The 22,452-nt window shown below is 35.8% G+C and overlaps 3 protein-coding genes across 5 annotated transcripts; 1 reads left to right on the top strand and 2 right to left on the bottom strand.

The window, feature by feature from the left end:
* Nucleotides 1–8,166: 8,166 nt before the first annotated feature.
* LOC129302327 (cytochrome P450 711A1) lies at nt 8,167–11,883 on the top strand. Of its 3 annotated transcripts, XM_054941118.1 has the most exons (6): nt 8,772–8,885; nt 9,894–10,011; nt 10,096–10,248; nt 10,351–11,131; nt 11,210–11,305; nt 11,406–11,883. In XM_054941118.1, the coding sequence occupies exons 2-6, from the start codon at nt 9,968–9,970 to the stop codon at nt 11,754–11,756; spliced, it is 1,425 nt and encodes a 474-aa protein (XP_054797093.1). In that variant the 5' UTR covers nt 8,772–8,885; nt 9,894–9,967; the 3' UTR covers nt 11,757–11,883. The 3 variants fall into 3 exon arrangements, with proteins under 3 accessions (XP_054797091.1, XP_054797090.1, XP_054797093.1); XM_054941115.1 differs by lacking the exon at nt 9,894–10,011 and having other exon boundaries at nt 8,174–8,885; XM_054941116.1 differs by lacking the exons at nt 9,894–10,011; nt 10,096–10,248 and having other exon boundaries at nt 8,167–8,885.
* A 164-nt stretch (nt 11,884–12,047) lies between these two features.
* LOC129302328 (protein IQ-DOMAIN 6) lies at nt 12,048–15,517 on the bottom strand. The gene is made up of 5 exons (XM_054941119.1): nt 14,415–15,517; nt 14,073–14,318; nt 13,250–13,477; nt 13,044–13,157; nt 12,048–12,944 (listed from the first exon to the last, which is right to left on the bottom strand). Exons 1-5 carry the CDS (start codon nt 14,478–14,480, stop codon nt 12,258–12,260), a joined length of 1,341 nt encoding a protein of 446 aa, XP_054797094.1. The 5' UTR covers nt 14,481–15,517; the 3' UTR covers nt 12,048–12,257.
* A 1,746-nt stretch (nt 15,518–17,263) lies between these two features.
* On the bottom strand, nt 17,264–22,051 carry LOC129301971 (mitochondrial carrier protein CoAc1-like). Its single transcript, XM_054940622.1, has 7 exons — nt 21,115–22,051; nt 20,555–20,640; nt 20,248–20,455; nt 19,176–19,308; nt 18,787–18,971; nt 18,445–18,573; nt 17,264–17,585 (listed from the first exon to the last, which is right to left on the bottom strand). Exons 1-7 carry the CDS (start codon nt 21,304–21,306, stop codon nt 17,478–17,480), a joined length of 1,041 nt encoding a protein of 346 aa, XP_054796597.1. The 5' UTR covers nt 21,307–22,051; the 3' UTR covers nt 17,264–17,477.
* Between the last annotated feature and the right edge of the window lie 401 nt (nt 22,052–22,452).

Genomic DNA, 22,452 nt, shown 5'->3' with positions numbered 1-22,452 from the left:
TGAATTTAAATTTGTGTGTGCACAAAATACGTCTTTAAAAGGTTATCTCTAATTAGGTTTGAATGTCACTGGATAGTACAGATATTAAACGTTACGTGAGGAACGTAAAAGGTCCTGTTTTATCTTGTTAACACACAATTGCATGAAAGATAGTAAAAATAAAAATAAAAAGAATGATTCAGATAGAGGGAGAAAAAGGTTCAATAATATGGGCAACAAATATATTCTTTCCCATTCTTAATATAAATAAGGCAAATTTAGCCAATTTCACATTTATTTAAGAAATAATAGTTATATCATTAAAATTATTAAAATTATATTTTTTAAAAAATTTTACTTTTCTTTCCAATTAATAATTATAATAAATAAGTGAGGGGTAAAAGTGAAAAAGACATTAATTATTTTAACTTTGTCATATATTAAAGATAAAAAAATATTTTCAAAATTTGTCATCATAAAAACCAGAAAGAATATAGGCATGAGCATGTATTCTCATCGTGGCAGGAATATTAATAGGGTTCATGCCATTTAGATCTTATGAAGATATTGGACACGATATTTTGTGCGTAATACTGGCTCATCTTCATCAATCCATGCATCCCTGACCTGAAACTGGGCCTAGAATAGTGAGGTGTAACTAGGGAGGTTGATCAGCCTAACGTACTAAGGATCTGAACATTACAGCTACAAGACGTTAAACCCAAAAAATGCATTTGTTTAAGTTGATGTCTTAATACAAGTTGCTAATCCCTCTCTAGGCCCACGTCAAGGAGCCCAAATAACTCTTCAAGATTTGGGGCTTTATTGGACAATCAATAGCTTTTTCGACTTTGAACTTCCCGCTTCGACCCATCTCTTTGATATATCAACAGTCTAGTTGAATACAGACAACATAAATATTAAGATCTATAACAAAATATCCTTAAAATAGCAGCCAGTAATGCTATTTAGTAGAAGGGAACGACCAGCTAGAATTTTGCGGCCACACGGAGGTTTTTCCACTGGTTTTACCTCCTAACATAAACATGTGTTTTAGTTCTTTTTAACTTATTGGTCTTTGTTTATAAAACATCTGACTTGAGTTATAGGATCTAGTAAACTGTGTCTACATTTTGATTACAAGATTTGATACTGTTAATTTGGTCATCTCTGTGAAATTCGTGGAACTGTGCTACCGGCTTGTCTTGAGATTTATTCTTACATTTGGTTGATAAGATGTCTTGATCTTTAAATTTCACACGGAACAAGAAATACAATTTAAATTTCAATAGATTGACGCATGCATGTTGTCTTTAGGGGGCAAACAAAAACGTCAACACGTCAATGAAATGACAGCACCATCGAGAATACGGTAGACTGACGATAAATCCAAGTAACAAACTTATTTAGCGTGCTTAAAAATTTGAATCGTTTAAAATAGAAAAAATGGTTCGAATTTTAAAATAACAGGGATGGATGAAATTCAATGTTCCTTACTTACAGATAATAGTTAGGAAAAATTGGTGAAAAGAACCTTATAAAAAAAAAAATGGTTCAAGGACCAAATCTAGTTGAAAGATCAAAACTAATGTTTTATTCATTAAATAATTTGAACAAATGACTAAAATACTCGCATGTGTTAATTTTTTTTTGAAAAAGGACAAAATCAGTACGTCGAAGCATTGGAGCTTTTACAAGTGACAATGCACTTGTCGGAGCTCTGATCGACAAGTCATTGAAAAGTGTCAACACCTCTTGATTACATGTAAATATCAAATATTACATGTAAACTTAATAACCAGAAGGTGCAAGGATTTTGACTTAGGGTACAAGACTTTTGGCTTGAAGTACAAAGGTTATGCCTTAGGTGTAAGGCTTCTAGCTTTGGATGTAAAGCTTCTGGCTTGGGGTGTAATGGCTTTTGGCTTGGGGTGCAATGGCTTTTGGCTTGGGTGCAAGGAATCTGGCTTAAGGTGCAAGGCTTCTGACTTGGACAATTACATGTAATATCTTATAAATTACATGCAAATCAAATATACAGAAAGCACACCTCTATCAATCTCTCAAAATTACATGAAAATGGCTATGCATTACATGTAAATCAATATGAAAAAAATTTGTGAGTATGCTTGAGCATGCCCTTGTTACTGCCTTAGATTTACATGTAAACTACCATTGGTTACATGTAAATTGATGTGGGAAAACATTCGCGAGCATGTCTGAGGAATAATCTATATGTAATCTTTAAAGGATTACAAGTAAATCAAACATATAGAGAGTACACCCTTATCAATTCCATAGAATTACTTGAAAATGACTATAAATTACATGTAAATTAATATGAGAAAAAACTCGTGAGTATACCACTGTTAGTGCCCTTGAATTTCATGAAAATGACCAAGACAAAAGCTTTGCACCATAAACCAGATCCCTTACGCTGAAGCCATACCCCTTGCACCCTAAGCCATAATACATGCACCTTAAACCAAAAGCCTTATTCCTAAGCCAAAATAAGTTTTCTCTTTTTTAAGTATTATATATCATATAGCAAGCCATGTTAACTTATAAAAGATATGGATTCAATAATATAACACCGACAACAACTGAATTGTACCTAGAAAATAAGTAAATGTGAAAAGCAAGACTGAACAACAATAATTTTAATAAAAGAACATTAATTTCATTAGATTTGATTTATCTTTCTATCAAGTATAATCAAAATGATAAATGAAGACCTTAAGACACCCATATTAAAAGATATATTATGGGAGTAAGAATAATATCATGCCCACGTTAAATACCATCAAATCCTATATAAAAACAAATAAGGGGTAAGGCAATAAATACACTTCAAAATATAATTAAATTTTTATTCAATCTTTTTAGGAAATTCCTTGTTTAGTATTTTCTTGTAGCTCACTTGAGTTATAAGATGCATGGAATAGCTTCTTGACTTAATTTATTTTTCTTTTCCTCTTCAGATAAAGTCTTTTGCTTTAGTGAGTCTAAAACATTATACCTGTAATAAAAATTAGTAGCCATCACAAATGAGTCGTTCAAGCATTATAGACGACATCTATAAAATTACAACTAGCTTCTTGGGCAATACAAGTCCAACACTTTTTTATGGCTTTTTAAAGAATTAGTAACAAGTTAATTCTCCAATAAAAGAATGAATGCCATATAGGAATTTTTCAGCCCATATTAACATAGATTTATAATAGAGTAAAGTATGAACTTTAACCATATTAGATAATTAACTAAGAATTTACAACATAATACAGGCCAAGACTATACTTTTTAATTGTAGAAGACTCAAAAGAATGATCCAATAAAAAGGCAAGTGAAAAATATGGTTAGTCAAGCAAATCTAAATACTTACATAATTTCATTATGATGTTAGGAGTGATTTAGTCAAGCAGCTTATAGTCAATTATTTCATTTACATTTACATTATATCTGTTACAAAATAAAGTGATTATAGACAAAATGATTGCATTTTGTATGCATATGACAAAACGAAAAGCTCATATATATTTCAAAACAAGTCATCTGAAATATAGCAAAGATTTATTTGAATAGACAAGATCAACAAAAATGTACGTACTATACTTTTATGGTTCTTGTACGATTTCTCCATCCTAGTAGCAACATTAGAAGGTAGAGATCCTGCTTTTGCTTCTTTCTTGATTCTCAATAGAAGTTATACAAAAATACAAGAAATATTCAATAGTAAAATAACTTTTTAGGATTTGATGTAAAAATTGTGCTAGAAAATAAAAGTACTATAAGAATTGAAATTTTATATAAACTATGCCTCAAAGTATTAAATTCAGTAAGTGGCTATATTTAATATTCAGATCATTCTTCCAATTTCACATAATATATCAGAAGATTTTCTAGTTTTAGAATCATTACCTTGAACTTCGTATTATAAAGCAATCTTCATTGTGTAATTTGCTTTTAGTTTTGCTCTAGACAATAAAATTATGTGGCAAATATATTAGAAATAGGTGATTTACAAGAAGAAGAACTAAAAACACTTGCCAAATGTCCTTCACATAACCAGGAAAAGGACAATTGTTGTAAAGCTTCAATAAATAGCATAGATTCAATGCCAATTGTCAAAGCAAAAAATACACTCCCATGTAATGAATTGACTAAGATAAAATGGATGAAGAAGAAGTATCTCTACTTTACAAAAATTCTTACCCACAGTACCTATCATATGAACATCTGTCGGTCCCTTCTTCCCATCCACATGAATTATGGCAACTAATTAAATTCAATCTTTTATGGCATATGTGATGTGTAGTACCACCTATATTAACATCCAAAAACCTCAATAAATTACTCCTCATCCATGCAATACGAGTATGCAAGCAACACATAACAACAATTCCTTTTGAAGATGTTCTCAATTTTGATGACGATGGTTTATTTTGGGATTCAACATTTATTTAGTGGGACGTTTACAACTAATTATATGGCAACAATATAATAACAAACATGTTGAATTCCATTCCATGAAACATATTGGTATATTCATGATTCATAAGTTTGAGTATTGCTTCCTTGTGCCTAAGCCCATTTTGATTATAGTTTTTACTCCTAGTTAGATTCTTCCAGAAAACCTTGGCATCAAAATCAGAGTCCATAAAATCAAAATAAGATGAAGAATCAGCAAAGCATCAAATAGAGAAAGGCTTCCAACTCTAGAAAGAATCCATCTTACAAAAGCTCAATGGTAGATGGAGGTTAGTGATGATGAAGAGATGTTGAATTGGCAAAAAAACACGATCACTAGTACTTAAAAGGAGAATGGAGCGAAATAGAATGGGGGAAGCATTAGCGCATTTGAGACAAAAACACCATCACCGTATCTGTTTTTGCTTTCATTCCCATTCTCCACATGGATCAATTTCAAGGGAGACTGAGAATAATTTAGATTTGGATCATTAAACTTGAAGATTTTCAACGATTTAGCAGTGAAATGGTCACTAACAACAATGAAATGGTCACTCCCAGTAAGAATAATCTTCATGGCGGTCGTTGAAGGGATGAGTGGAATAAGAGTTGACATTCAACTCCTCGTCATCGACGGTGAAGATATCGAAGGGAGACATCTTTACTAACTTTTCTCTTTCAAGAATGTGGAATGGGTGAGGGCATTTTGGTCCATTTATCACATTCTTTTTTGAATATTATAATAAGTCTGGTCCTTAACTTTCATGTGATCTTTATGTACAATTTTCTTCCTAACCTGGTCCTTTTTACCAATTCTCCCTAATAGTTATACATAAAAAATAATTATATTAACCAACCCATTTAATAATAATGAAAAAAATTGAAATTAATGTTTTTACCCCCTTGATGTTTAATCATTAATATATAATATTATTAGTTATTGTTGGAAAAAAATTATTAGCTATCGATCAATATTATGAAACATAAAATTTATAAAAAAGGTTATATTACTAATTATAAATAATTAAGCTCATTTTTAAGATTTTTGATAACAGAAATTATCTCATTTGAAATGGCAAGGGGTAGATTTTCTCAGTTAAAGTGTTAGTTATATAAAAGTTAGTTTTTTTTTTTAACTCACAACCAGTCATTAAAGCAGTGAGAGCTCTTAATACTCAATTAATTTTTGATTGAATTCTAGTATTAATAACATATAATATAAATATATAAATTATATTATACTAGTATAGTTTATATATTGATATGGTGATGTTTAAAATATTCAAAAATCATTATTAAATGCACTAGGATAGTAGGGTTAATTATGCGATGTGGGCGAAACTCATTGTTGAAAAATGGAGGGGAGGACTGGGAAGGTACAATTATTGGCGTCGACACATAAAAAAAAAAAAGGAACAAAAATTAGGGATCGTTGCGAGTGGAGTTTGCCTTCAACCTGGCCCCCGCCCCCCATATAACAGAAACAAATCCTGTCCCTTTCTAACTCTCCGACTCCCATTGTTTCAGTGGTGGAGTTACCAATTTCCACCCTAGTTTACTAATACGGCTTAATTCAACGTATTAATACTCTAAAAAATAAAAATTTAATAATTGAAATACAATTACATACTTCTTCCAATCTTTTTTATAAGTCCCTTTTAACTATTTTATCAAAACTAAAGAAATATAGTTTGATTGTTGATATTGTTTTAAAATGAAAGAAATTTCTCACCTTACCTTTAATAAATCTATCATCTTTAAAAGCATTTTTTGTTTATGAAGCTTTTTACTCGTCAAAAAGTACAAAACGATAAAATTGGAAGAAATTTATTAATGATTAAGTTTTTAATGAATGACTTATCAAAAACGACTATAAAATCCTTCTACAGTGCAACTTATCTATAGGACTGGAGGAGGTAAAAAAGACAAATTAAAATTTAATATTTTATCATTTCATGTTCTAAAATTTTGGGTAAGAAATATAAAGTAAATAATTTAAAAAACATTGTGAAAAATTTGGATTTGATTTTGTAATTAAAAAGTAAATAATGATATTTTTATAAAATAAATATAAAGTATACTAAGATTTTAATATCTTGGGTTAGAATTTTTTATGCTTAAGCTAAATGATTATGGATTTGGAAAATTTGTAACTAATATATTTAGATCTTGGTCAATATTTGAATGATCTCAAGTAATTAAAGATAAAAGTATAAAATATAAAAATAGAGGGTGTAAAATATTAAGATCCCATTTGGTTAATTACTAGAATAGAATAAAATGAAAATGATTGAAAAAATTAAAATAAAAATGAATTGAATTACTATTTTTTAATAATAAATGTGATAAAACTTATTAATATATATTATAAATATATAAATTATTATACTTTTTAAAAATATAATAAATCATAATTTTTAACCTTATAAATTAATTTTTTTAATAAATATGTTCACATGTTATTTTTTATCATCTTATTTTTTATTTTTCTTTTCATTTCTTTGCACTTGTAATTTTAGTCAAATTGGGGGGTACATTTGCCCTCCTAAATTCAACGTGGCTCGCCACTTACTGCATTGTCCAAAGCTTGAACAATAACTCTTGCAGCGGGCGTGTGTCTCCCTTACTTTAATTTCTTCTTTTCGTTTTCAGCTTTTTTCTTGTCTTAATTTTTTTTTTCTTTTTGAGTTTTGGAATTTGAATGTATTTGGAGCTACTTGTCCTTTTATTAAAAAAACAATAACTTTTGGGGGGCAAAAAAAAAAAAAAAGATCTTCTACGGATATGCTCGTCGCGTTACTCGTCTCCTCTCTTTATTGCTAAGAATATGCGGCAGCGGAGGGGGAGCCGTTCAGTAATTATCACAACAGAATCAAAATGAGTTCCATGAGGGTAGCTCAAGAGAACTCACCATGACACCATGCCATGCCATGTACGTGCAGCTTCAGAATTTAAATCTTGACCGTACGATTAAATCAGGAATATCTCCGTAGTTTTGCCTGATATGTAATCAAAGCCTTCTAATGCACTAGCTTCTCAATTATTTTTTTTATCATTAGATTTTACATAAAATGATAAACATTTTAATATTTTACGTTGATGAAATAGTATAGTTTTGCATTTTTTTAATATTTTTCAAGAAAATAAATAAAAACGTACAATTTTAGAGAATTTGTTTTAAACTAAAAAATAAAAAAGTTTACTGTTTTATTGTTTTTAAAATATTAAGATGTCTTTCATTTCATACAAAATCTAATTAATGATAAAAGAAAAAAAGAAAATAGAAAGATGGGACATTATTAGAAGAAATAGAGTGCCGCATTAGAGGAGCCAAGCATTAAAATAATAATAATAATAAGCAACGGGCAAATGCCAAAGGTGACATGACATCCCATGTGGTGTTGGAGACTTAATTTTTAAACACACAATCATCTAAAGGCAAAGAAACCTGACACGACGACGTAAAATATTTGAGCATATATTCTACATGTTTTGGGTGGAGGAACCCTCGGAAGGTACTGCCCCAAACAGAGAGAGTCCCCTCTGAATGGACCACAGAGCCCCACATCTGCCCAATTCCAAAGGACTATCATTTTTGTCTGTCTCGCGGCACATATACTAGCTTTATTCTTGATCAAGTATCAATCATCCAGTAATAAATGGAAACGAAAAAACCAGATAGACTCTTGGGAACAGGGAGAATATACGCGTGCTCACGTAATATCTTATCTAAAGAAGCACGGGTCTTCCGCCCCCCCCCAGGGTCCTGTGCGGGGGGCAATCATGCATTGAACATGGAAAGGAACAGAAGCACAAATGCGTTTGGAAAATAGGGAGAAGGCAAATCCACAATGATGACGACGCTGTTATGCTGTTAGAGGGTCGAGAAAATGAACGGGATAAGGATGGTAGATAGGGTTTCTGGGGAAAGCGAGTCCTCCTTTTAGAGGGTCGAAGACGTAGACCCCCACCCCTCCATCACATGCACCAGACCACGATCCATATGGAAAAGGATGACTCACTCTCTCCATTTTATAATCCAATCCACCACCGCCTCCTCAAAAGGTATCTAATTCTCTCATTCCATCATTCACATGCCGACAAAATCCCCCCACTCGCCTCCATTTACTTATTATATATACCTCCCTTCTGCTTCCCTTTGTGTGTGTGTGTGTACATATCTTCGCCGTCTGCTTCTCTGATATATTCGAAATGGCGGTTATCGAGTGGTTGCTCGGCGGTATCGCTTCTGCTTCGACAGTCGTGACGGTGTTAACAATGGTCGTGGGAGTGCTGTGGTATTTGTACGGACCGTATTGGGGAGTGATGAAGGTTCCGGGCCCGCCAGCTGTTCCGCTGCTAGGTCACCTTCCCTTGCTCGCCAAGTATGGTCCTGATCTCTTCTCTCTCCTTGCCAAGCAGTATGGCCCAATCTACAGGTTCGTCTCACTGTTCCTTCCATGATTTGCTTGCTTCGTTCATCTCTCTCTCTCTCTCTCTCTCTCTCTCTCTCTCTCTCTCTGTGCGCCTGTGCGGTGAGACGCGGAGGCCACTCATGAAAAATTTGAAGCTGTTCCTGTGCGTATCTGGCAACTGAGATTCGAAAGTGCAAATCTGCTTTTTTCGGGGGATGATGTTGAGAAGAATCATGGGAAAGGGGTTAAATTTCTCGCAAACAATTATGATTCCTTGCTCGGCGTATTCTATTCCTTCGTCTCATTTGTTGCCTCGCTTTGTTCCGTCGGAGGAAGGGCCCAGCCGTCCTTTCATCGTTTTATCCTGCTTCTTCCATATCTTTGACCCTCCTTTTGTCACTGTCATTCGCTTCTCAAGCACTAAATCCCGCAGACCCGAACCATTATCCCTTCTTCGCTACTCTCTCTCTCTCTCTCTCTCTCTCTCTCTAATATATGGAGTATCGTATACCTGGAAGATTGGTTGCTTTGTCTTTTTTGGTAATAGGAAGATTGGTTGCTCATAAAGGAAAGATTGGTTAGAGACAATAAATTCGATTTGTATTAGATAAACCAAAATTATAAATTTAAAAAAATAATGTTGTAAAAAAAAAAAAAAAGGAAGGGCGAAAGATGAGCCGACACAATTCATGTTCACTCAAGCCTCAAAAGCTACTCAAGTCGGTTACTAAAAAAATACAATGAAATATATTAAAAAAATTAGCACAAAAATAAATTAAATCAACATTCTCGGTGATGAATCTCATTAATACACTATAAATGTATGAATTATTATATGCTTAAAAAAATTTTATAAATTATAATTTTTAATTGTATAAACTAAATTTCTTATCTTTTTTATGAATTTAGTCACCCATTTTTTTTAATTATTTTATTTTTATTTTTAGTTTTTAATTTATTTTATTTTATTTCTTTTTAATATGCAATCGGGATCTTAATTCCAACACCTTAGCTTTGTGAATTATCTATTAGCTTGATTTTTAAGATAGCTGAAAGGGAAAAAAACAAAAACCAAAAACTAAAGAAGAAGGAGAAGCAGCAGCAGCATGCCCAACGGGTTTAGGGAACGCAAAAAAGAAAACCCAGAAGCGTAAGGAGAGATCAAAGATTCATAGTACTTCCGTAACTCAATTTCCGGTGCGGTTGATTGTGTTGTTATAATTTGGTGGAGCAGATTTCATATGGGAAGACAACCACTGATAATCATAGCAGATCCAGAGCTATGTAAAGAGGCCGGCATCAAAAAATTCAAGGACATCCGAAACCGAAGCATTCCCTCTCCCATTTCGGCTTCCCCTCTTCACCAAAAGGGTCTCTTCTTCACCAAGTATTAGCAACTAAACTAGTCCTCCTTTAAACCCATCCTCAAAACTTTTATATATTCACCCGTGTTGCTTTTCAAATTATAACCATTGATTTTATGATGCAGGGATTCGAGATGGACTATCATGAGAAACACAATACTGTCGGTGTACCAGCCATCACACTTGGCCAACTTAGTGCCCATGATGCAATCGTGTATAGAATCTGCAACCCAGAATCTCGATTCCAGCAAAGAAGACATAAGCTTTTCTGATCTCTCCCTCAGGTTGGCTTCTGATGTGATTGGAGAGGCGGCTTTTGGTGTCAACTTTGGACTCTCAAATCCTCATTTAGTGTGTAATCCAATGAAGAGTGGTAGCGCTGCAAATGCTAGCGATGGAGTAGCAGATTTCATCAACAAACACATATACTCCACCACACAACTAAAGATGGACTTGTCGGGTTCCTTCTCCATCATACTTGGTCTTCTTGTCCCTGCACTCCAAGAGCCATTCAGGCAGATTCTCAAGAGAATCCCTGGCACTATGGATTGGAAAATTGATCGTACGAACAAGATTTTGAGCGGTCGTCTTGATGAGATTGTGGAGAAGAGAATTCAAAACAGGGACCCGAGTTCTAAGGATTTCTTGTCACTCATACTGAATGCCAGAGAATCAAAAACAGTGCCAGACAATATCTTCACTCCAGACTATGTCAATGCAGTCACCTACGAGCATCTTCTTGCTGGTTCAGCGACCACATCCTTTACCCTGTCTTCCATTGTGTACTTGGTTGCTGAGCATCCGGAAGTGGAGAAGAAGTTGCTTGCAGAGATTGATGCATTTGGCCCACCTCATGAAAAACCCACGTCTAATGATCTTCGTGACAAATTTCCTTATCTTGATCAGGTCTGGTTTTAACTGTACTTCCTGAGATTTGCAACCAAACTAATTGCAGATTCGAAAGATCTGACCTTTAAAATGCAGGTGGTTAAAGAGTCAATGAGATACTACACTGTCTCCCCATTAGTTGCCAGAGAAACAACAAATAAAGTAGAAATAGGAGGTTACCTTCTCCCCAAGGTAATATGTACGTTCATGTTGTGTGCGTGTACGTGTTCACTTCATAGAGTCAACCCTTTTCTTTTATATGAGATTACTGATATGAAGTTACATGGGGCAGGGGACATGGGTGTGGTTAGCGCCTGGAGTTCTAGCTAAAGATCCAAGAAACTTTCCGGAGCCAGAAAAGTTCAAACCCGAGAGGTTTGACCCAAACTGTGAAGAATCGAAAAGAAGGCATCCTTATGCATTTATACCATTTGGAATCGGTCCTCGGGCCTGCATTGGCCAGAAATTTTCCATACAAGAGATCAAGCTTACTCTAATTCATTTATACCGCAGATACGTGTTCCGTCACTCCCCAGACATGGAAAAACCCGTACAACTTGACTATGGCATTGTTCTTAACTTCAAGAATGGTGTGAAGCTCAAGGCCATTAAAAGAACAGAGTATACTAATACACCAATATAACTGGTGGTGAATTGTATAACCAGTCATTAGCCAGGTGTCTTTGCTTCCAGAGTAAACAATAAATAATTATCTTAATAGCGCCTTGAGATGAAAATTCTTATAAGATGCCGTCATATCTTATCTTGAAGTACTTCTTGTTACTCGGACAAAAAAAGTTAAGAGACTTTTTGTTTTGACAAAATCCAGAACGCAATCGATCCTAAAGAGTTGTGTTTCGAGGGTTTCCTAAATTTCTGTTTCTAAAGAATCCAAGTTAGGCTCGCTTGAATTTGACCATTTTACACCTGACAAAAAAAAAAAAAGGATCATTTACCCAGACAGGAATGCCCCATGGAATGAACAATTATACAAATGGCGAGGCCTCAAGTAACATCAATAACAAGCCTAGCGCAAGCCATAGGTAATTCAATTCGAATTTAGGGAACAACAAGATGTTGAACTTGGAAATTTAATACAACGATCATACAAATCCATCACATGATTTGAAGCAGCCTCTCATCCTCACCGTCCTTTCGTTGAGCACTTGTCCATGTGGGTGGGCAGGTAAAATGGCCTTGAGAAGTTGATAGAAGGGTCAGAACCCGAACCGTCTGTGCTTTTGGAATCCCCATTTGAGAAAATCCCTGACCTTTTCAGGAACTGAAACTCATCCATGGATTGCTGCCTTTGACTTCTGTGATACCCAGCATTGCTTGCCTTTTGCTTTGCCTTGGTTGACTCGGTGAGGTTCATGTAACTAGGCCTACTCACGGTGCTATCCTCGGTCCTTTCAGAGGTCAGCACGGTGTTCCCAGATATGGGAGTTGCGGAAGTGCAAATGGAAGATGAAGCAGAGCTCTCATCATATCGAAATTCAGAACTTGGACTTGAGGATGAACGTGTTGTTTGCCCAACAATAGGTGGCCTAGCTGAGATCCTCGTGCTGACATTGTTCTTTCTGACTTTGACTAAGCCTGGCTCTGTAGGTTTTGAATTTTTGTTTGCCAAGGAATCAACAAACTTCTTAGGAGGTGGGGTTTTACTTTTATCAGGGGCCTCGGTCTGGGATTGTTCCATTAACCTAGTTTCCCAGGGCTTGGCTGCCATCCAACGTTCCAACCAACTCCATCCCCAGTTAGACTTGTCGATCTCCAAATTCTTGAGAGGGGCACTTGTTCGTGCATTTGAACAAGGGGTTGATCTCCATTGCTATAACGGTTTTCCAAAGAAAACAAAGTTTTAAACCAATTCCTTCTAAGATAAAAGAACATTATGAAAAAAAGTGAAAAACTGGCTTCACTTTGTTACCTTCTGTGCAAGAGAATACGCAATTGCTCTCTCTCTCTTGAAGGCTCCTTCCTGTCTCATCTGTAGCTTAGCTTTGACATCTTCCAATGTTCCTTTGCTATCACACCATCCCTCCTGAATATAAACAACAAAATCCCACTTGTGTAAAACCATGTCTAGCGAGAGGGAGAGTAATAGATTATCATGACTAAGGATAACGATGAGACCTCAGCTTGCTTTAAGAGGTCAGCCTGGATGCGACGTTCATCAAGCATCATTTGCACAGCTTGCCCCTCTATGGACATTCGAACACGACGAGCCCTCACTCGGGCTTGAACACGAACCAGAGCCTGCATGCACCTCAATGTCACTGCAGCCTGCTTCCTTACTTGTCGACCTCTCACAAGAGCTTGGAGCCTTACCACTCCTTTCAAGGCCCTTAAAGCCCTTCTTGCCTACAGTTACACCAAAATACTTTAGCAGCAGAGAAGCAATACAGTAGTTCTTCTAGTCATTTTGCTTCTTTTCATTCCAGATTTCGTTTAGGCGATGGAGATCTGAACTACCATTAAGAAACTAGGTTTAGCAGCTTCCAAGTTTTTCCACTTTTATACGGGATTGATTGACTTAATCATATCTCGTTATCTTTAAGAAAAGATAGAGCGTTACTATGTTTCAAAGATCTGTAGGTCCTGATGATGAAAATTTTAGTTCTTTAGTTTAACTTCTCCCATGGACTGCTTGAAATAAAACCATCAACGGTGTTTTCAAATTACGTATCAAACGATGCAAGATCTATAATGGCATAAAAGTTGATAGAATCTCCTTTAAAAAAGAAGAATGTTGACAAATCAAAGACCTCACATCATTACGCGAAGTTTTAAAAGCCCATTGTTAGTCACTGCGTCCAATCAAAACCAAAAATAACATACAGCTTAGAGAAGTCATCATTAAGCTTTTCAACAAAACAGAACAAATAAAGGAAAAAGGAAAAGAACAAAGACAAAGGAAAAAAAACAAGAAAAAAGAAAGAGTGAGCAGAAATCATACCAAGAAACCGCGAAAGGCAGTTTGAATTCTTATGGCTGCCCATTCTTGCCTCACAAGTCTGAAGTCCTTAGGGGGAGCTCGAATCACGGTGGCCATTGCCGCTGTGAAAGCATCAGAAACAGGAGGCGAATCAGAGCCCTCGGAGGCAGCTCTGTGGTTTCCTTTGAAACCTTTCCAGGAAGCCATATCCCCAGAAGAGCTCCTCCATAGCCTCCACTTCTTGCTCTTGCCACCACTCTCCTTGGCCTAAAAGCAAGTCGGTGTCATCACAGAGCACAACAAAACAAGTTGGGAGTTGGAGGATAAAGCAATAAACTTGAGTAAAGTAGCATACAGACTTACATGGTCATCCTTATCAGACTTCCTGAGTCCGATTAATGACCTCACCCATTTGGCAGAAGCACCCATCCCTGGGCAGTAAAGAAACCGACTTGCTCCTGAACGAGAAGAGAGAACTGAAGCAGAAGAAGATGGAACAACGAGTGGGATGGTAGAGAGAGAGTATGAGGGTGAAGGTGGGGGAATATGGGACGTAAGAAGAAGTGGGAGATTTGAAATTCAAAAGGGAGTGGCAACGGGCGAGACTGGGTTGGGAAAGGGGAGAGGGAGCTCGATTGTAGAGAAGGGAGACGTGGGGCCCAGCTTGGCCCAGGGATAACCATGAAAAGGGCCAAAGCCTTTGTGGTAAAAAGCGAAGGGAAAGGGTAACAAAGGGCCAAATTGCTATCAGACAAAGGATCTTCCGAGTCAGTGCAGTTATGATCTCTGCCCCTTTCTGCTTTTCCCATCTGGCCATTCCTCCTCGCCCAATCATATTTGAAGTTTTAGCATCTTCATAAAAATTGCACCATAATTATTTACCAAAACAAGAATGTCATTTTAAATTACTAATCAATAAAGCATTGCTTCGACACATTTTAGTACTAAGTTCAATTTCAATTCCACGAATAATCTTTCCGCGGATCAAATGACGTTAAAAAGATATGGATGCGAATTATAGAGGGCTAAGTCGGCATGAATGGTTGCTGGTTTAGGCATTAAAAATAAAAAGAAGAAGCACTCTTTAGGGGATTAACAGTGAGTTTGAAACGGAGCAATGAAAATGCGGAAACGTGGAAACCTTGGATTGAAGGAAACGTGGAAATTGGGACCAACTTTTTTAGCGCATTGGAAAGTATGGGGGGATTCAATTCAAATGAGGCGACAAAGCTCATCGAGAATAGTGAAGCATCCATCATCAACAAAGGTGCCGTGCTGTCTCAGAGATCTGGCTCCCACCCACACTTGTGAAAGGCATACAGGACAACACAAAATAAAGGAGGAAGCCCATTTTGCAACAAGAGTCAAAGGAAAAGCGGGTCCCTGTTTTCAAATGCTCATTTTTTATTCTTGTTATTATTCAACAATAACACCAATTTAGACTCAAAGAGTGCCCCCCATAACCTTAATTAAAAGAAGGAATGAATAAAAGCTCTTGGAAAAAGGAAAACATCAGAGACCCAGGTGATGAGAGGACCTTAGCTTGTCTGCTTTTGTTGCCTCAACAATGCAGCAAGCTGTTAGTAGTAATTTTTTAGCTTCAACTTCAATAATGAAATTAAATAAATAAAACCATATGTCAGACTGACAGTTCGACTGCAAAAACAATTAAAAGCCGTTGAAGGAAGGAGGAATACAATGCCATAAAAAGCCTCGGGCGTTGTTACTTTATTGTTAATAAATAAATGCCGGGGAATTTTTCCAGACATTGGACCATTATGTACTTGCAACATTCAACAAGTTCCCAGTCAGCATACCCGTGGATCACAGATCAAGGTTCTTGACAGTTAGAGTTGAGGACGGATTCAGCTCTAAAGAGTTTAAGTTTTAAAATTCGATTTTTTATTTTAAATCCTATTTTTCAAATCCGGCCTTTATGTGAAGGGTTTAGGGTCAAACTTGTAAATCCTTTTTCAAAAAAATAAAAAAAATTAAACATTATAAATTAATTAAAATATTTTGAAATTAAAAAAATAAAATTCTCATAATTTTTTAAAAATTAAACAACACACATTTAGAAGTCTAGTAATAAAATTTAAATCTTGATTAAAAATAATTCATTTTTTATAAATATGCAAACACAATAATTATAGAAAAATAAAAAATATCAAAAATTTTATACTATACACTGATATTTATTAAATTATATTAAATTAATTTTAGAAGAAATTAAAATTAATAATAATATAATGTGTGTAGGATCAAATGAGTAGGTCATTGGCTTCAAACACGTGTTTTACCAAAAAAAAAAAAAAAATAATAATATAACAGGGCTTGAAGGGCTGCCCGAGCCCGAGTCCTTTTTTACAGGGCTTATCAGGACCAAGCTCTTAAGCCCGATTACTTTAAAAAAAATTATTTTTAAAGCCCGAACCTTTATTTAAACAGGGCTTCCAAACCCGACCCTTCAGGTCCGACCCTTATTCTCGACTCTATTGACAACTATCAAAAGCAAGTGCTGCCTGCAGATATAAATTGCTTGAGTTCGGATTTATATAGTTTTAAGAATCATCTGAAATACAGAGATATTAACAGGCATTGAATCAGGTATTCAAAAACAACAGGGACACCAAACCAAACAATCATCCATATACTAAGTTACTACTGGACCATATGAATTGAGGTTTCATTTTTTTCCGTAACTTTTTTAGTGTCCCTAAATTTTTTCTTTACATGTCATATCACGTGTGATGTTAAATTCAATCATCAAATTGCTTCCATCTCGTTTTCACTTTTTTGCCTTCTATATATTTAAAGACATTTCTTATTGAACCAAAAAACACATTCTTACTGTCCTGCAGTGGAACCATCCTACGGTTACCAAAAAACTAACCAAGTACAAAATGCCCCGTGATTCGACCAAAGTGTGGTCCAGCCAAGTGGCTCAAAATAAAATAGAGACTTCAATGCATTTGAATAAAGTGTAAAAGTGATGGGGATGACTCAGCAAATAAGAGTCGTTCTCCAAGAAAACAGGGCACGTGATGCAAAGGACTCGAAAAACTCATTTTAGTCTTTATAACCGAAAACTAGATAGGGCCTTGCCATAGATTTAACAATTTGTGTTAATTAATATTAAAATAGAAAATCAGTGATGACTGCGTGATCAGATAGAGACTATCATACGGATAATTCTAATGAACATAAACCGATAGAGACTACCATACGGATGTTAAATATTGATGGTAGGAAACCTTGTAACACGAATCACCCTGAATACAATAAAATGTATAACTTTTTGCTTCACTTGCGAGGTGATAATGGAATTAGTGATCAGTGTCTGTAAGACTGCAACTATTGTTAATGGATTCGTTGTGGCCTAAAACCAAAAAACGAATTGTCAGTGACAGAATGAGCAGTGAACAATTATGAAGAGGAAACTGATAAAGACGATTTCTTCTGTTGGGGTGCTATGCCAAGCCAAGCCTTCGTCATGTCATATGTGGTGAAACTAATTGCCGCTGATGGAACAATCTGTCATCATCATAGCAAGCTACGTTATGAAGGCAACATGGGGAAACCACACAAGAAAATTACAAATTCAACCTAGGATTAGGCTGCAATCCTACTTGTGACATATTAAGATGAAACTACTTTTCTCCACCAACTAGACATAGAAGGGTGATGCTATGAGTAGGGAAAGCTCAACCTTGGATTCTTATATTTGCCTAGACATTATTCTTTATCGGACAAAAGAATACTCCTCTCGGGACAAATGTGAGAATCCAAGACATTATTCTTTATCGGACAAAAGAATACCGCTCTCGGGACAAATGTGAGAATCCAAAGGATTCTGCTTTTAAGGACTTGGACAGACAATCAAATCGTAAATCACTATTATTAAGTATGAACTAGTATTATTGCCCAAATGGCTAATTTTTTTATGCCTGAATCGTTACATTAAGAATGAAACCAGTGTGGCCCGATAACACAAGATGCATTTGTCACCCAACTGAACAGCCATCTTTGGGAAATATCAGCTCTGACGACTTGGTACCACAACATGAACCAAATTCACAAATTACAACCCATTTCATTTAACTCAATTTCATGAATTCCACTTCACGCTAAAGCTTTTATACACTCCCGCGCAGCAGAGATCAGATCAGTCGATCCCAAAAAAAAAAAAAAAAATTTAGATATCAATCAATTCCAGATTTTGGGGAATGAGTGACAAAACATTAACCCATTTATTAACAAAAAAACTCCATATCAAAATGAAAGTTTCCTGCTGAGACTGCATTTGGCAGAGGTTCATTCTATTTGGTAGCTAAAACTAAGTTAAAACATGTTGAAAAGATATTTAACAAAAGTTTGGGTGTGTGGGAATTACCCTAATGTAGTTTATGCTTACGCCTGCAAACAACTGCCTCCATCCTTGATTAGCAACAATAATCCTAAGTCCCTCAAACGCATTCCTGTATCTGACATCACCATGAACCAAATTCTGCAGGCTGCCAACCTGAACAAGCAAAAATAAAATTACGAAAGCTCAATAGACATGCCTTGTAAGGTTCCACGTTGACAGAAAAGGGTGTTCCATATTATGGAAGCTGCCTAGACAGTCGATAGCATAAGCCCTCTAGCATCAAATTTTCAACTAAAATATACATACACATATAACCAAGTAAAAGACTAAGTTTTGCACTGATGATACAGGGTTGTGTTGACACACCTGCATCTGTCTCTTAACAACATCTAAAGGGTACGTCAAAGTCTGTCCAAACAAGCCAGCAAGAGCTCCACAAGTGAGGCGCATCAAAATGGACTTTCTATGTTCCTCAGGCACATGCATCTTCAATTTCTCATACATGTAGAACTTCAAACCAGCGTATGGAAGAATTCCAGTAATGGTTGGTCCTAAAGGGTAAAAACAAAAAGAGTTCCAGCATGGATGGGATAAAAAATCAGATAAAGCAGAGAAATGCAAGAAATAATGACAGCAACATGCTAAAAAAACAAGCAAGCCTTCCACAGACAGCAGCGTTCTTTATCAATAGCCACTAATGCTTAACATGAAATGGACCAATAAAATTGTATGGCTAAATCCTGAGATATACATACCTACACCCCTATAAAGTCCACGAACTCCCCCTTCCTTGTAGGCACTTGTAAGCACACATTTAATTCCGTGATGTGCTGGTTGAGAATGAACATCTTTCATGCCATCTTGGATACTTCCTCGTACATCTACCACCTATAATATTGTGACAACGATGAGATTGCATGACGCAAGCAATTCTATCCTTAAAAGACAACCTCTACTTACTGAAATGGATATAATACCACTAACAGAATAAATTTATGAAAGAAAGAGTACAGGTTTGACTCATATCGAGGTAGACGTAAACTGTTCGCATGATGCAAGAATTAAAACAATCTAAAGTTGATGAATGTTCTTATTTTAAGTGACTCAAGGACATTCTTAAAAAAACAAAGAAAAAATAACCAAAAAGGATTGCTGCAAGAAAAGTGTCACATAATTAGGTCTTTTTATAAGTTCCTCCAAATATATCACAAGTTCATTGGAAAATGTTTTAGAAAGCACCTAAGCCACTTTATCAATGGATGATATATATATATATATATTAATACCTGAGGGTCAGAAGAGAATTAAAGAGAACAGGGCATATTCCATTCAAGAGGCTTAAGTTGAAACACAATCTACCAACAAACTGTCCTAAATGCGAATGAATCTTAAAGCCAACATTCTTCAAGCTAGTCTCTCAGTTTTCATTGTCTTGGATCTTTTAACATGCTATTGAATGCACTGCTACTCATAGTTGACTGTGTCACCTTTTATGAGATCAATCAAAGGCCATTGGTATTTAAACCATAAATATCATTCTTGTTCTTTCTGATCTATTTCTTATCAAGCTAAAATTTTGCCAAAGTCTACCCAGGCATGCTTTAAGTGTTATACAATCAACTGACACCGTGATAAATTCTTTGCTGGTCTACTTTGGAAGTTAACACAATGTCTTCCTCTGTCACCTCTTTTCCCCCAGTTGAAAAAAATGACAAATATAAGGAAATGCGGGGTTCGCAATATAAAATTGAAGATAGATTTGCAAGAAAGGAGACATGTGGCTCAAATATTTTTGAATGGGTCAAAATGTTTAGTGGGGTTACCTACCTGATAAGCAAGTTTTGTACGAGCAAGGTCCAAAGGATATGTACATAAAACAGAAGTGGCTCCAGCTGCAGATCCGGCTAAAAGATCAATAACAGGACCTGATCCTAACATTGGACAATTCTGCAAGATCCAACACTTGTACCGCTCATATGTCATAAAATGCAAGGCAGCATAAGGAATAATCCGGATAACACTTGCTCCATTTCCTCTGAAACCACAAAATAAGCATATGTAAACCATAACAATAGAGTACCTGCGGACCAAAGAAACATAGAAAAGGGTGTAGAGAACAGGAAGTTCAACTTACTTGTATAATCCTGGCAAACCTTCATTCTTCGTTAACTTACTTAGAGATTGATAAACACCAAGAGAGTGAAATCCTGGTGTCCTTGTCTGCGGGTAAAAAAGAAAAAAAAAAGAAATTTAGGGGAGAAAAGGAATAAAGCAAAACACTCGCACCAATTAATATATCATAAGCGAAGAAGTTACAAGGGGTAAAAAACGCATACTGATGCGTTTGCCAATGCACACAGTCTCGTGTGTGTGTGTATAACACCTGATATGCCTAAGAAACCAGAATTTTCAGCATTTTGAAAAGAAGATAGAGAAGCAATATCTATCCACGCAGGAGGTAATGAGCTCTAGACACCTTATATTGCAAGCATGTAAACACTTCCAGATTATCTTCATCTTGCACGTGTTACGAATCAGAATTTCCAGCTTTCCATAATATATTAAGGATAAAACATATCCAGGAACAATGGCAGCAGAATAGTAAAATAAAGATGTTTTTATCATTTTACATTAAATTAAACTCAATTCAGGAATGATATAAAGAGAGAGGTAAAAAAGGATTCTCAGCTTTACCTGCCAGAGTATTTTGACCCGCTCGAGGGGCGCGACCGCAGTCCTAGAAAGTGCACCGGCAAACCCCCCGGCAATTAGCTCCTTGACATACACAGGCATGCCATCGAGATTGGAAGTTTTCTTCTTAAGTGATGCATTATCCACTAAACCAGCAACGTTTGCGGATAGCGCAGATTCTTGTGATGAATCCATTATTGATAACTCCGAATAAAATGGATAAGTGTTGTAAGCTTAACAACTTTATTTATCCACCCTGAAGCTCGGAGAACTCCTTGTTCCACCTTTGTATTGAAATGCAGAATGAGAAGTCTATTTGTTCAATGGGCAAATCCAATGGCCTGAGGACACCCAGGGATAAATTGGGTACGTTCACAAGCCGATCCCTTTCAGCAACGATTAGATACATCAACAGCGAGGAAGAAAAAGACTTCAATTCCAACAACTCAGACGAGTCTGTTACACAAATAATAGAATGATCTGTTGGATCGTCGCACTTTCAGGATTGTTAAGAATACCAAGGCTTGGGGCAGAACCACAGTTCTTTCAATCTATGTCGATGCGATCAACGCCCGAGTGAGAATGATTCATAGCGTCTAAATGTCAAGAAAATAACCGGCAATAAAGGCCAGATGAGAAAGTCCCCTTCAAATTATACAATGCACGCACAAATTGAACAACAGGCAATCCGCGTGCTCTGATAGGTGAATCCAAACATGACGACAGTTGGTAGAAAAGAGGCAGATTCAAAGTCAAAGAACGGATGATGGGTTCAAAGGAGAACAGACAGGTATGGAAGAATAGAAACGGGAAACGGATACCCGTCCTCCTCCCTCTAGAGAAACTTTGGGTCTGACGCCTTTTCTTAAAAGAAACCCAGCAGGAAATTGGGGAGATGCGAATGTGAACGGAAGCTTCGATTATTTCGGGGAAGGAAGGAGCGATTCTGATTCTGATGTGGCAGGCAAGTCAGTCAGCGAATGGCTGTTTGCAATTCGATTTGCGGTGGAATTCCCTCGGCCTTGCGTTTTACACACGCCAAAATTTAAATTTTAAAGCTATACTCCCTTTCCCTTTTTTTTTTTTAACATCACTTTTAAACAATTTATCAAAAATAAAGGTAAGATAGGTTAAAATAAAAAAATTATTTTAAAATAAATTACTTTTTAATTTCATCTCTAAATTTAAAAAATATTTAAAATATGAAAAGAATGTTTTAAAAAATTACAATAGTGCACTTCTTTTTAAATTTTCTTACAAAATAATTTGAAAATTAAACACCAAATGTTATAAAAAAAAGAGAAAATAATTTATATAGAGAATTGGGATAAGATGTGACTT

The sequence above is a fragment of the Prosopis cineraria genome, unplaced genomic scaffold, assembly GCF_029017545.1.
Source record: "Prosopis cineraria cultivar Desert tree isolate PC_DT_omini unplaced genomic scaffold, ASM2901754v1 PC2, whole genome shotgun sequence".
NCBI lineage: Eukaryota > Viridiplantae > Streptophyta > Magnoliopsida > Fabales > Fabaceae > Prosopis > Prosopis cineraria.
Note: the sequence above shows the minus strand (reverse complement) of the source record. Positions and strands in the feature narration are given on the sequence as shown.